Below are 14,858 nucleotides of genomic sequence, written 5' to 3' on the forward strand. Positions count from 1 at the left end.
TATAGTGTGTTCTTGAGGCCATCTTTGACTTAGGGTACATTATCTGTACTAAGGGGCTATTTGCGGGTGGGGGTGTTGAGTCTAGTCAGATTTCCCCAGCGAGCTCAAGGTTGGCTATGCTTGCCGTACTTCCCACTTTGTTTTGTATGTGCTTACAGGGTTCGAAATTTAGAATCAATCAGCAGGACCTAAAACCTGCTCCTGGGTGTCGGCATCACTCAGTAGGCAGAAGTTACCACATTGGAACCAGGAGATAGTACACACTGCATTGCAAGTCTAACTTCTACAGGAGAGGCAAATATTAACGTTTTACACATTGGGCTTCATTACGACGTTGGCGGTAGCCGTGCCGATAATTACCGGCACGGCTACCGCCGGAGTCGTTTTTTTACGGGCACCCGGCATTCCAGCTCCGGCGGACCAGGTACATCCCCATTGCCGGTAATAATACTCCCCATTCCCATTTCAGCCCAATAGGGCTCAAATGGGAATGGGGAGGTCAGATGCACTAGCACCATTCGTGAATGGTGCCGGTGCATCCGACATGCTCTGCTCACGTGTGCCGGTACACCCGCCAGGTCAAACTTGGCGGGCGGAAAGGCACCCGCGAGCAGAACTCGTAGTTTGCCGGTCCGGCAGTAACAGCACTGGTAGCTTACTAGCGCTGTTACTACCGGACCGGCAGACTTGTAATGAGGCCCATTATGTTTAAATGTGTACTAGGTGTGTCCAAATTCTTCTTTAACCTTCTCAAATACTAAATGAAAATGTGACATATCTATGTTTGTAAAGCACCAGTTGGCCTGGGGAACCAAAAGTAGCTACTGGCAGCTGTTGGTTTCAAGCTAACCAGGCTCTCCTAGTCTAGAAGCAGGAGCTAAATAGCTCTAGGGTCCTTGCAATTTCAAACCGAGGTTTACTGTTCAGGTGTGGAGGGTTTCTTATTGTTTGTCTTTTCCAAAATTCTCATATGACGGATGTATAGGTCAGTGCCACTTACAGGACCGGGAGTAAGCTCTGTTCTGTATACGGCACTGGCTACTGGTTAAAGGGTGCAAGAATGTGCACTCACCATAAGCCATTGGCTTGTGATATTTGACTTTTGGTGAGTAAGAAATACCCACCTGTGTGTATGTATAGAATTGAGGTGGTGAGTAGCCTTAAACGTTAAATATTTCACCCTACAAGTAGCACTGGGATACATTTTTGGTATGGATGTTGTGCTTATAGTCTCCCTAAATTTACAAGGGCTGAACTCTACAATCAATTGGGAAGGTATCGTTTCCTGTATGCAGAATTCCGGTGTCTGGTTTGCCATGTTTCCAGAGACACATTCATGCCCTCAAGATGAACATTCCCTTCTTTGTAGACACTTCTCTCTCCAATTCTTTGTCTCTAGCAGTAGAAAGAAAAGACTGGTCACCCTGATAGCAAGTGGCATCTCCTATTCCAAGCTTGGTCTGGTTGAGATGTAGCAATTTTTATACTCTGAGGAAATAAAGTACACCTTTTCACATGTACAGAAGGGTCACTCCTAAATGTACCTATTATTGTCATCATGTTTAGTTCCTTGCCTTTCAGGAGTGGGCACAATACTCAGGGCTCTTTCAGACGACTCCCCTGATGTAGCCTCCATGAGGGTTGACCGCTTGGGTCTTTGTCTGAGGCCGATGTGGTGCTTGAAAGATGATAGTAGAGATCTGGTAGTTAGCAAGGATAACTCTTAGCTACTGATACAATGTTCTCCAGAAATTGCATCCCACGGTTGGACATACTTAAGGCAGTTCTATCGGTGGAATGTATTAGTCGAGCCACAAAATGGCAAGGTTAAGAAAAAGAGGATACTCCCAATGTATTGGGAGGTTCACTCATGGAGGTGTCATATAAACTCAGTGGTTCACTTCTGACCTTGAGCAGGGGGTCGCTTTGGGCCTTCAAGGATCTGTGCACAGGAAGGGCAAGGCTAGAGCCTTTAAAAACCGAGGATAAGGCCCTCTGCGGCAAAGCCCTCGCAGGACAAGGCCGGTGTGTTGTGCGACGCAGGTGTTTGGTGGCGATGGAGTAGTGGTGCAGAGTGATAGCGTGGACAATTTCTCCCTCCATCTGCGTCCATATGGTAAGTAGGTGCGGGGAGGGAGAGTAGCATTGCTGCACTCTACACAACTCCCAGACCTAGCGCGTCTGTCCCATTCCATCCTTCCCCTCGCGCATCCCCCTCGCAACAGTCCCTGCTACCGCTGCCTGCGTGTCGCCCTTTCTCCCTTCCCCACATGTGCTCCCTAGCAACTTAGGCACCGCTTTCCCCACCTGCGCGTCCGTTCCTTCTCCCTTTCCTCGCTTGCGTTCCTTCGCAATTTATGCTGTGTTGCCCGCCACGTGCGTCCCTGCGTAACTGTGCCCTCCCCCTGGCCTTGCACGCCACGTGAAATCCCTTATCAAATTAGGCCCAGCTCCCCCTTCTTGCGCACCACATGCGTCTCAACTTGTCCACGCTCCCACAGCCTAGCGCAACCCTCTCTGCGTTGCTCCCCGCGTAATTTGTCCCCACTCCCCCAGCCTTGTGAATCCTTCTTAGCGTTGCTCCCCGTGCAAATTGTCCCCGCTGCCCCATCCTAGCGCAACCCTCTCTGCATTGACCATCAAGTGCTTTGTCCCCACTCCCCCGGCCTTCAGCATCCTTCTCAAAGTTGCTCCCCACTCAACTTGCCCCTGCTGCCCTGTCTTAGCACATCTCTCTCTGTGCTGCTCCCCACATAACTTGTCCCTGCTCCCCTGGCCTTGCGCATCCTTCCCAGCGTTGCTCCCCACGAAGCATGACCCCGCTCCCTCATACTAGCGCATCCCTCTCTGAGTTGCTCCCCACATAACTTGTTCCCGCTCCCCCGGCCTTGCGCATCCTTCTCAGCGTTGCTCCCCACACAACCCAGGCCCGCTTACCTCCTCTCCTTCCTCTTCAGGTTCTCCTTTGCTGCAACCAATGTATTGTTCCCTGCTTGTGTCTCTGCATTCCACGCCCTATCGCATTGTGATTATTGTATTGTCAATCTGGTGCAACGCTTGCATGTTCCTCTTACCTCCAGGTCTCCTTGGTTTACTAGTGTTTGCGTATCCTGTTTTGTAGTGTGACCATTGTATTGTACACTTGTTTGCATTGTTTGCTTTTTCTTTCTTCCCCTCCAGGTCCCATAGGATTACCAGTTTTGTGTATTCTGTATTGTACTTGCATTATCATGCCCTTGAGTACTATTGTCCCCCAAGGTTCCAGCGTTCTTGTTCTGCGGTGTATTTACTTGTTGCCCCCTCAATTTTGCGTGACCCCTCGTGTGCCTCCCTGCTTGTTTGCGCCTCTTGTGCCACCCTTCTTGTTTGCCCCAAGCGTGTGACCCCTCCGCCCCCTCCTGCCTGGTCTACGCCGCCGCCGCCCCTTACTCTCTGCCTGCACCATCAGCCAATCTCCTCCTTTTCGATAAACGCTTCCCACGTCTTATCAACTTTCTTCCTTCTCCTGCTACTCCTACCTACTCCTCTCTGGCTCCTCCGCCACCTTCCTCCTCCGCAACCTTTGTGGCAACCTCCACTGCTTCTCTGGCCTCTCTGCCTTCTCCTTCCTACGCCACCTCTCTGGCACCCTCTTCTTCCTCTCTGATTACCCTGCCTTCTCCTCCTTCCTCCTCTTCCCATTCTCAGGCACCTCTAACACTTCCGCAGGGCATATCTCATGGTTGTACCCCTCCATGGAAGTCCTTCAAATGTGGCAATCTGCTCCACGTCGCTACTCTTAACTCTCGCTCCTCAGTCAAACACTCCTCGGACATCTGCAATTTCCTCGAAGAGCTTGATCCCACCGAGATTTGGTTCATGGCCAGGTCTGTCACGTTTGGTGGTATTTTCAGGGGTAAACATTTAAAATTTCTAGCCAGCCATAAAAAGTCACTTGCCACCTAACTTCTACACACAGCACACTATTTATTTTTACACAAGAGTCAATAATAAATACCCTTTAGCTAATCGCAATTCCAAATTTGTAGCCCTTTGCACAGGGAATACTGCCAAATTGTAAACAGGTCCTGCATCTGAGATTGAATCTCTGAGTACAGATGGGTTCTTGGTATGTAGAAATAAAGAGAAATATGAACCTTGACTACAGCATACTAAACAAAGGTGAACTGATTACTAGCCCAGGGTGCAAAATGTGCACTCGCCATTAGCCATTGCCTGATATTTGACTCTTGGCGAGTAAGAAATGGTGTGCTGTGTGTACGTATAGCATTGAGGTGGTGAGTGACTTATTCATGGCTGGTAGTAACTTAATCCAGACAAAGAAAGGTGTTTGAGCTGTTACAAAATAGAAAGAAAATAAAAGAGAGCCCGTGAGAGTATTTATATGTAAAAAACACTTCTGTCTTTCTTGCAATACTATGCACAACAACATGTGATGATTAATAATAACTTGTATTATATACAGGGGTTCATTTTTAAGTGTTAATTGCCCTGAGGCCACTGATGTAAGCCCTTACAGGTATTTGGGTTTTCTCCATGCAACGTTCCACTTGTGTATGATGTAGTGTAAAAAAGGCGTAAAATCAGAACGTTTTGTAGCAGAATGGAAAAGGAAGGATGACAGAGTACTCGTGTTGCCGATCCTCCAATTCGCCTGCAAACCATTTGAAAATGCGTTGAACTCAAAAGCATGAAGTAAACTGCTTACACCTTGCTTTTATGCTCCTGGGTATTGGAAAGTGACCACCACAGTATGTTCTGCTGCAACATTAATGAACTAATTGAATTTAAAATAAGGTATCTTATCACTAGACTTCAGGGATTGTGTAACTCAGTTAAGGGCAGACGTACATGTGTCTACAGCGGCATAATCTACTATATATAATTGGCTATTAACACTGAAAACATATAAGTTATCTTACCCAGTTTCATAAACTACGGCAACCTAAAACCATTATGAATTGCCCTACTACAAAATATGCTAAGCTAAGGTTGAGGAAACGCATAATCGCCCAAGAGAAAGCATGCATGTTCCACAATATGACACCCCCGTCAAAAGCAAGCGAGGTGACAGGTTCGTACAAGGTACAAGAAATCAAAACCATTGTACATTACAAAGCATTTCCATTAACACACGTTTGCAATTAAAAAAATGTGAATTCAGCTTTATAACGTTCAATTAAAATTAACTATTTGCATCTTCAACATTGAGATAATCGAAAGGTATTTAAATAGTTAAGTCGAGTGGATATTTCTATTTGCTGCGCATGTCCTGAATATCAATCAAAACTGCTTGTCGTAGCTAAAATTGTTTCTTTCATTCAGTCAAGTAAACTCAGTTGCATATCTTCCTGCACCTCTGAAGTGACTGAATAGGCGGATCAAGATATTTAACATGAAACACGCAGCGCAAAACCTCTAGAACTTTTTAATAGCCCGGTGTTCAAAGAAAAAAGAATAAATCACGATCTTAATGGCGATTTAAAAAAATAATAACATCTATAAATGATGTTCCGTGTCTATGTTAATGCAACTGGATTCACGGTTAATATTGCTTTATAGCCAGTTGGGTTATTGATTATAACGGGCAGTTCACACAAGCATCACCAAGTTCACACAACTAGCAGCAAAACCTGTGTACATGTGATATATAATATCACTTGGAATTCATTGTCTAGCTTTCCCGTCAATGTTTCTTTAAATCTACTTCTCTCTCCAAGCGCAGCTGAAAGTTTGTCTTCAGCACAACTGAGCTAATGGATTAGTGCACGCGCGATGCACCCACTGCAAGAGTAGCCCGATCCGCAGGGCAGCAGATGCACTGCACGGAGCAGGCCAATTTAGTGCAGATGCTGCGCAGCTCTTGACTCGCTGCCCAGAATCATGAACGCTCTGTCTGTCCATGGTGCTGAAACGTGCAACTCTGGGACGCGCCCCCTTTCCCTCCTCGCCCCCTGCTACTTGCACGCATTATAAGTGATCGCATCGCATTTGATATTTCTTGCGGGTTCCTGCATGCAAGACTGGCAGCAATGTCCACGGCGCAGTGTATGTAGGGCGTATGAACCCTTCCGCTGGCTCTAGCCAGGTATTATACAGTATTTTGCAAGCACGAAAAAACGTTTTGCATTTTAACGTAAAGCACGAGCAGGCTGCACATGTGCCCATTCAGCATACCTCCCAGCAGACAGTTGCATTTATAGGTACGTTATGACAATGGATAACATATTTCAAACCAAAACCAACGTAATAAAAAAAGATGACATTGCAAAGAAAACCACAATCAAATCATGCAAACAACGTGTCTGCATCATAATCGTGCACGTATTTTCGTACTGAAGAGGGGCTTGGCTACAAGAACATACAGCACCCCCACCCCTTCCATCTTTTGTTCTATTAGGGTGTAAGGGACATTTCCAGCTGCCCAGCCTGTGGGGAGCAGGTGGGACGGGTAACAAAGACTGGCAGGGCCGGCGAGAGGGGTGCGCTCCCATCATTCTTCACAGAGGAGCATTATGGCGGGGGATTAGAAAGGTCGCATTTACCGTCCCTGTCGCAGAGCTGGATGGCCTCCAGGGTAAGGTTCTTGATAACATCCTCGCAGGGGCTGGTGGGGCTGCTAATGTTGTGGCTGAGCCGGGGCACATCCATGCTACCTCCGGGTGGGTGCGGTGCGCCTGCGGTCGCCGTTCTTCCTGCAGAGGGGCTGTGCGGCGGTACGGTTGCCCTGTGCCCGCCTCGCTGCTCCGTGCTGCCTGTCACAGTCTCAACTGAGGAGGGGGAGGAGCCACCACGGCCCCCAGCGCCCGTGATTTGCTCACCGCAGTGATGCAGAGGGAGGGGGGGTAGATGCTCAGTGCAAACGTGAAACTGCAGATTTCCTTCGCAGAGAGCCCGGCGTCACTGTGAATAATGGCGCACCGGTGCATGGCCTGCGCCGGGAGGGGGGCTGTTTGGCGGGCACGCCACCATAGGCTGAGCCATTGGCAGCATCGTACGCCCATCGCCTCAGAGGACGTGTGCATCTGCCATGGGGAAATAGGGAGCTTCCCTGCGTCTGGAAGACGTGCGACACGGGGCTTCTCCTGCAGAAGAAATTATACGTTCTGTTTTAATATAAACGATAGGTAAACCCAGGCACGTCTGATGTTTAAACGTGTTTAGCGCCTGGGCTGCAAACGGGCTCGTTCGGTTTTCAACATGCGCCTCTAAGACGTCGTGTTTAAACAATGCAGACATAATCATTAAAGCAGGCAAATCCAAAAAAAACGTGCACATATGAAATACCGACGCGCGTTTTAAACACGAGCGGATTGGGGAACACGTGGTGGGTGGGACGGGAAAGAACCGGAATGTACTCTTGCCCCGGTGTTAATAGGAATGTGGACAGGTCTTGTCGGGACCTTGTCCTCTTCATGGTTCTTTCTGCGGGTTTCCCCCACAGCGTTCACGGGCGCAGAACAACTGACACGGGCATGTGCCTTCCCTTTTCATTAGATCGGGGAAAGGCTTGCTTCGAATCTTCGAGAGCACGAGTGGTGCGACGACAGCCTACAGACAAGGCCCAATAGTTGGGGAGTGCGCCGTACGTCGTCTCCGCCCACACGCTCCATGTCTTGTGGCCAGCGCCGATTCCGCTGCTCAAATCTCCCTCCCTCAAACTAAGTCTCCATGAGCACAAGGCCCACGGCCCGCCAGGGGCAGTTGGTTGCGCGAGGACAGTGATTACCGTTAAGGCCTAGCGACTCTCCAAGTTCAAAGGGCGCACGCCCCAAGGAAATTCAAATGTTTGGCCGAAAGTAAGGTTTTTTTACACCCCCTCCCCCCGCCCCCACACGACGTACAATAGCACTGTTTCACGTACCCACCGCCGGGGATCTCCCTGTGCAGGCTTCGGCTGTCTGTAGGAAACGATTTTTCCAGATGCCCGGATGAAGGACGCCTCGTGCAGCTCCGACAAGAAAAGAAAGCCTGCAAGTCGGGGTTGTGGAGAAATGGTTTGTGCCTGTAAAAGTATGTTCTCCGTCGCTTGAATGAAGTTCAAGATCAGAAGATTTTTTTTTCTCTTTCCCATTTCTTATTTTGACTAAGTGAAATAATGTATTGCTTATTTAATGACTGAAATCACGATCAATTAGTTTGCATGTAAGAGAGCAGTTTGTAAGCTTTTACTTTGATGATCTTTTGTATGATTTATGGTTATGTCTAACACGAGTTTAAAAACATCAGATTTAGAGGTATCTATGCTATGCAAGGAACGAAATTAATATTTGATGAGCAGGAGTGAAAAGCAGCTCCTAGTTATCTGGCATCACATCGAAGGCTAGAACTACCTTTGGGGAACCAGGACCTAGTAAACAGTGGGCCACAAATCTAACTTTTGCACCAGACACAAAATAACATTTGGTACATTATATATGATCCATTATGCTGAAGGTGCTCTATGCATGTATTCTTTATTCTCATTTATGCACACCCCCAGTGTTAATATCACAACTATGTTTGTATTTCGCTGGTTGGCATGGAAAGTCAAAAGAAGCCCCTGTTAGCTCTTGTCAAGATGACCAGACTCTACTAGGCCATAAGCTGGAGGTAAATAGCCCCCAGCAATTTTAAACCTTGCCCTATGACTACCCTTGGTGGCAATTAGGAGACTTGTTATCATTAAGCCCGGCGAATTGAAGGGCGACAAGGATTGCTATTGTTTGGCTGTCTCCCAGCCTGTTTGGATGCTGTGAAGATTTTGAGCGTGTAGCTCCGCCCACTTCCGAGGTGGGACTAGAAAACCTTGCCCCAGCTGCCCTTGCGGCATTAAGCCCGGCGAAGTGAAGGGCGACAAGGATTGCTACTGTTTGGCTGTTTGCTGGGGCTGGAATCGGGATCCTGCCTGCACTTCTTCAAAAATCTATTGAAAACATTAATGAGACAAGGTTCTCCTACGCAGCCTTCCTTTAGGTAATTACTGCATTTGGCTGCAGAGTGGCAGTCCCGTATCACTGCATCTCCCGCAGCTGATATTGACGATAACCAAAGCTGCAGAGCTTGGTTAGTCCGCGGCAGTCTGCGGAGGCACGAGGGAGCGGCGGCTTCCCCTGACCTCCTTAGACCCCCCAGACACCCTTCCTACCCCCCCTCCATGGAGGAGTCGGGGCGGGCCCTGCTTAGCAGCCGCTCCAGCCGTGAGGACTCTGGACTGGATCTAAGGAGTCCATTGAAAAAAAGCATCCGGCAACGGCATCTACCCACTACATCAGCCACAACAACGACTACACCAGCGATGCCTCTACAGGATCTATCAGGTAGAATCCATCGAGAACCTACCCACAAAAACATGACTTTAACCTCTCAATCCACTTCCCTCAAACTCCTTCTCCCCCTTCCCCCCTCCTCCCAACCATCCCCCTTACGGAAACAACTAGACTCGCCCACTGTAGCTTGGGACATCTCGTCTCTCCCTGCCCCGGCGTTACGGGCGGTGCTCCCGCTGGCGGAGCCATCGGACGGGGGCCCTGAAACGGAGGGAGCACTGTCTCTGACGGGACAGCTCTTGTGCCCACGGTTGGAGGGAGTGGTTGGTTATGTGACGGGGGATGAGGCTGGTGTCTCTGTTTCAAAGACGTCAGCGAGGAATTTGACGAAGGAGGACGCGCGCGAGTTGTTCGCATTGAGGGAAATAGACTGTGTGGACGAGGGGGGAGAAGTCAATGCTCCGCTCTCCCCCGGAGGTGCTGCTGAAGCAGCGGCAGACGGGAGCAGCGGGGAAGGAAAGGAAAGTGTGGAAATCCCACAAAGGGAACCGCAGACATACACTGCAAATGTAAACCTTGGAACTCATATTGACATCGCCATAGAGGTACATCCTACGAAGTTATGTGCCGACCTGAAAAGCCCGGCCAACGTCCTGACAATGGACAAATCAATTTCTAATGAAAGTGTGAATATTGAGGACACTTCAATATTGGAAAATTCTATGGTCGATTTGAGGATTGACATGGGCGACAGCTACGCCCCAAATCTGGCCCCCTCCCCAATAGGTGACGGGGGTAAAACAACAACGAAGGACTCAAAGAGCTCTAATAAAATCATTAAGCTAGACAAACCGACTTCAGGAGTAAACATCCAACCAGAAATTCTGTGTGAGGTGGCCCTGGCAAATAAAGAAACGGTTGCTGCGCTACCTGATAACAACTCTGACAACATCGATCTCCCACAATCGCATAACGTATCCCAGGAGGGCGAGGAGGTGTTATCATCCGGGAAACCATCATCAATCAACCCGGCAAAAAAAACAGCCCAAAAGCAACGAGGTGGAAAATTTAAATCACCCACGGACAAGAGGAAAAATTCTTTAGAGTTCCAACCTAAAAGAACGATGAGAAAAGCTAAATCCAGATTAAAATCAAATATGTATCTGATAAACTCAGTAGCCAGATTCTTCAAAAAACCACTCTGGAAACTTATGATCAAACTGAGGAACTATCAGATGCAGAACTTTTAGAGGGTGATATCTCTCAATTACCAGACGGCATCCAGGAACCAAGGACCGATCGGTTAGGGATGAGAATAATCACCCACAAAACTGGCTTAAAACCAGGAATTCGATATTTTAAAGACCCAGAAGTGCAGGGGACATCTCCTGATCCGGGGCCGCAACATCAAAATAGCAAGTCGATTGAGAAAACATATGAAGCCCGGAGCGAAGGAAGTAAGACGAACAATAATCACCCGAATATAGGGAGATCCGGGATACCCAAGGGAGCCTTTGTAAGTGACAGCACAAAGGAGACAATGGACACTATACTACTGGAGCTCAACATTGAGACAGTAGTAGAAAAAGCTTAGACTGACACGGAGTCCCCGACAAGGGAACAACTTCAGGAGACTCCAACGATGGAAAAGACCGACAGAACTCGAACTAAGGAAAAAACGAAGTCTCTAGAAGCTAGTGGTCCAATGGAGAAATTGACGGAGGGTGAACTGAGAAAGAGATTGTATGAGCACCCTCCAGGAGAGAAAACAACTATAGAAGACGATTCTCAAAGCGAAAAAAAAGTAAGGTCAAATGACCTCAGTAACAGTGTCACACCAGGTCCGTATGTATGCCCCCAATCACAAAATAGAAGATCATGGAATGGGATTGAGAATAATGAGATAAACACACCAATGCAAAACAGGAGAGCTTCAACAAGGAACACCGATAGCGAGGAAGAACCTTCAACAAAAAAACCTGACATTTTTGCAATAATGTCTGCAATAAACATCGCAATGAACCCATTTTGTAAATTATACGAATCCCTGCATGACACTCTAAAGGATCAACTGACTTTGGTAGCAACGCTACATACGAAATTGATCTACGTGGAAGGCTTCATTACGGCTAGGGAACCCAGAGGAGGGCAACCCCTCACACCTAATAGGGTAAAATGTAGAGATAACGGTCAACAAACCAAAATAGAACTAATGAAGTGTAGCCAGCACCTCGCCTCAACTGCCACCCAGACGGAGAACAATTTAAAAGAATTGAGAAATGAAAAGGAGCAAGAACCAGGAGAACGACTGGGTCGTCTATTAACGACAAAAAAGAGTGAAAACGACTCCCGCAAGGCCGGTGAAGAGCCTCAGAATACCCCCCAAACTAAAGTACGAACTCAACAAGGGGGAAAATTAAAAGAATTGCAAAAAATAAATCCACAAATGGATGCATAGTTTTGACTTTGGGAAAAGATGGGAAAAGTACAATATCCAAAGAGGACATCGGAAATAGAAAGCCCCAAACTGAGAAGAAGAAACCCAATCCATTAAGCGAAACCTCTGAATTAAAACACCTAAACACATTACCCAGAGTACAGTCAACATACCCACTTTTTGAGAATGGCAAAATAAATGTAAACAAAGCTGGTGATAGAGTGGTTATACTAGAAGGAAAGCGACCACTTAGCAAATCGACTAAAGAATCCTCTAACCATGAGGAAATAACAACAAAATTAAATGAAAAAGTGAATAATCGACCAGTAGCCCCTTCTGAAATAGAACATATAATCAGGGAAGAAGAAGCTTACACCACATCAATAATTATAAGCGACCAAAATACTGACGACAGTGAAGATAGCATGGACATCATGGACCTGTCAATATATCCTGATGACAGTGAGGATTCTGATGTCGACCAAGAGTCGCCTCAACTGGAAACCGAGACAACAGAAGCCAAAGTTAATAACAGCGATATGGCAGAAAAAGACAGTAATAGCCCGTTCCTAACGCTAGAAGATAAGCGTAAAAAAATCGTTGGGGCACAAGTAGACAGTGCAAGAGCCAAAATTCCAACCAAGGAAAAGGGAAAAAGGGCAGCTGTTACCAGAGAGAAGGAACGTGAATCAAGGACATCGACCCAGCGAAGAAGAACCAGAAGCCCCAAAAGAGTCTCTAAAACTCAAACATGGAAAGAAGTAAAATCCACTAACAACCAAAAACCAGACGATATGCAAAAGAGAAATCAAAGAGACGAAACTACGGACAGAAAGGGGAGAAACAAAAGAAAGAATTCAGAGTATGAGAAAGAGGCCTATGTTCCATATAGCAAAAAAATTGGAAGTGAAAGGTCGTTCAAATTGGAGCGTGTAGGAAAAACGCGAGACAACCTGATACTGAACAGAAAGAACACACTGGCCCTCATGAAGTGCATTCCTAACTTGAGACAGATCAATTCCAACGACATCAGATTCGTAGAATTCAGCACGTCGGGTAAAAGAGACAGTGTCTATCTACACATTCCATCCCCAATAATCAGAGCCATGATAACAGCTGATTTAAAAAGTTTCCAAATGCTAGGGTACAATCTAAGCGTTTACCGCTCAAGAAACCGACAACTGGACCAGAAGAACGGCAAACGAGTAAGACGAGACCACTCACACTCAAGAAGAACACAAACAGGGGCTGACATAACTGATCACCAATGGAGATCAAATGAAAGAGCAATCCACAGTGACAAAAATCCCTCGAACACATTAAGAACCCATACAGAGGAGAAGATAACCCAAAAAGGAACCCAGCCCCTGGTGGACCCAGTTAGAACTATATATCGGGACCCCTTAAATAACGGAAGACATCCCAAGGGCCCAGTGAAGACCCTGACAATAACAGTCCCCCAGGAAGAACCATCAAGAGATAATGGCTCAACCGTATCACACACGCTAAAGGACAAAGCAGACAGTGTGGCCTCAAGATGGACTTGGATCTCAAAAGCACTAAGCAGAAAGAGCTAGCCACACAGAGAACAAACAGAGCTCCGGGAGCAAGGGCCGAGAGGAGGGCTGGACGAGCAGATGAACAACATCGTAATGGGTAGCTGGAACACTAGAGGTTTTAGCCATCTTCTGGCAAAAAGCGACATGAATCTTGGAGATTTTGATATCTTATGCCTCCAAGAAACATGGCTAATTAACAAACCCTTTCTGGAAGGATATGAAACCTTTTTAGCGCCAGCCTCCTTCTCTGGAAAGGGCCGACCAACATCAGGCTTAATGACAGCCATCAGATCTGGGGTGGGAATCAAACATATGAAAACAGAGGTTTCCAACGCTCACTTCCAAGTATCCGTTTTAGGCTGGACGAAAACGGTGACAGACATCAACAACCAGAATTCCGTAAAGAAAGAAATTATTGTTGTGATAAATGCCTATTGGAACCCGGCAGTAATTAAAAATGAAGTCTTTCTGAAAACAGAAAACATCATACTAGAGAAAATGTATCTAGATTGGGCACCAAAACATTGTCATGATATGTGGGGACCTGAATGCGGTTTGCCCAAAAATCAAATCGCACAAGAGAAACACGAAAAAAAGTACCTCTAAATATGGTCTGAGGACTCCTATGGATGGAGATGATGTCTGCGTGGAACCTCCATAGCTTAGAAACATCTATTCTTAATGAAGGGACGACAATTCCGACGTGGAAACGTAATAACCAGAAAGCAAACCTTGACCATATGTTCGTCTCCAACGAATTGCTGAGAATAATGGTCAACTATGAGGTCGTGAAAACATCTAATAGCGACCACAACTTATTAAAGGCAACTTGGACAAATATAAGATCACCTAGCCCAAGTATGACGGCAAAAATCGAGGAATGCAGTGGAGGCACAAGGTTAAGACTACCAGTTAAGGCGGTCGAACAACTCACGAGCATCTATACTGCCATATGTAAACCAAATCGAGTGACAGGATTAAGTACGGAAAAAGATAACATTGACTACCGTCCTCTACTAAAAATCTTTGAGAAAAAAGAAAAAACTGTGGGCCAGTCGTGAAATAAAAAACCATATGCACGAATTCAATAAAAGTATTGTGGAGGAAAGAAAAAAATTAAGAAAACTTAAACGTTCAGTAAAAAAAGTAAACACCCTTGAGCTTCTGAATCAAGTGAAATCTGCTGAAAGATCTTATAAAAGCTGGCTTTGGCTCAACAGAGCAACAATTGAGCAGGCAGACGCCACTGCAATGCTGCGGACCCTATGCAGCAGGAAATCGAGAGACTTCTGGTCCTTGATCAGAACAACTTCTGGGGCGCAAGTGAATGCAACAAATAACTTTGTTGGAGAAGAGGCCTAGATGAAACATTTTAGAGCCCTATTCCAGAAAGTTGGAAGGCAAAATACTATAACATCTGCCACCTTAGACTCCCCCTAGACAACAACATGGGACCGGGACGACATTATGAGAAAATTGGTGCGTTTAAATAACTCGAGGGCACCCGGCCCTGATGGCATTAGAAACGTTGACCTAAAAGAGAATAAAGAAGAATGGACTGACTTCATCCATGAAGTAATAAAGAAGTGCACTCTCCATAGATCCATTCCTACC

At 46.6% G+C, this 14,858-nt stretch overlaps 1 protein-coding gene across 3 annotated transcripts in view; it reads right to left on the minus strand.

Moving 5' to 3' along the window:
• The window catches only part of PHYHIPL (phytanoyl-CoA 2-hydroxylase interacting protein like), a 384,776-nt gene extending 376,862 nt beyond the window's left edge, over positions 1-7,914 (minus strand). Inside the window, exon 1 of one of the 3 annotated variants that reach the window (XM_069611223.1) lies at positions 7,865-7,914. Coding sequence is in view for 1 of the 3 variants with exons in the window: in XM_069611224.1 (XP_069467325.1) it covers positions 6,546-6,651 (106 nt within the window). In the remaining 2 variants the exon portion in view is untranslated. Of the gene's footprint in view, positions 1-6,545; positions 6,851-7,864 lie in introns of those variants that run through there. The other 2 variants (XM_069611224.1, XM_069611222.1) reach the window with 2 other exon arrangements.
• Between the last annotated feature and the right edge of the window lie 6,944 nt (positions 7,915-14,858).

The sequence above is a fragment of the Ambystoma mexicanum genome, chromosome 8 (genome assembly GCF_040938575.1).
Source record: "Ambystoma mexicanum isolate Mex_15411 chromosome 8, UKY_AmexF1_1, whole genome shotgun sequence".
In the NCBI taxonomy this organism is placed as follows: domain Eukaryota; kingdom Metazoa; phylum Chordata; class Amphibia; order Caudata; family Ambystomatidae; genus Ambystoma; species Ambystoma mexicanum.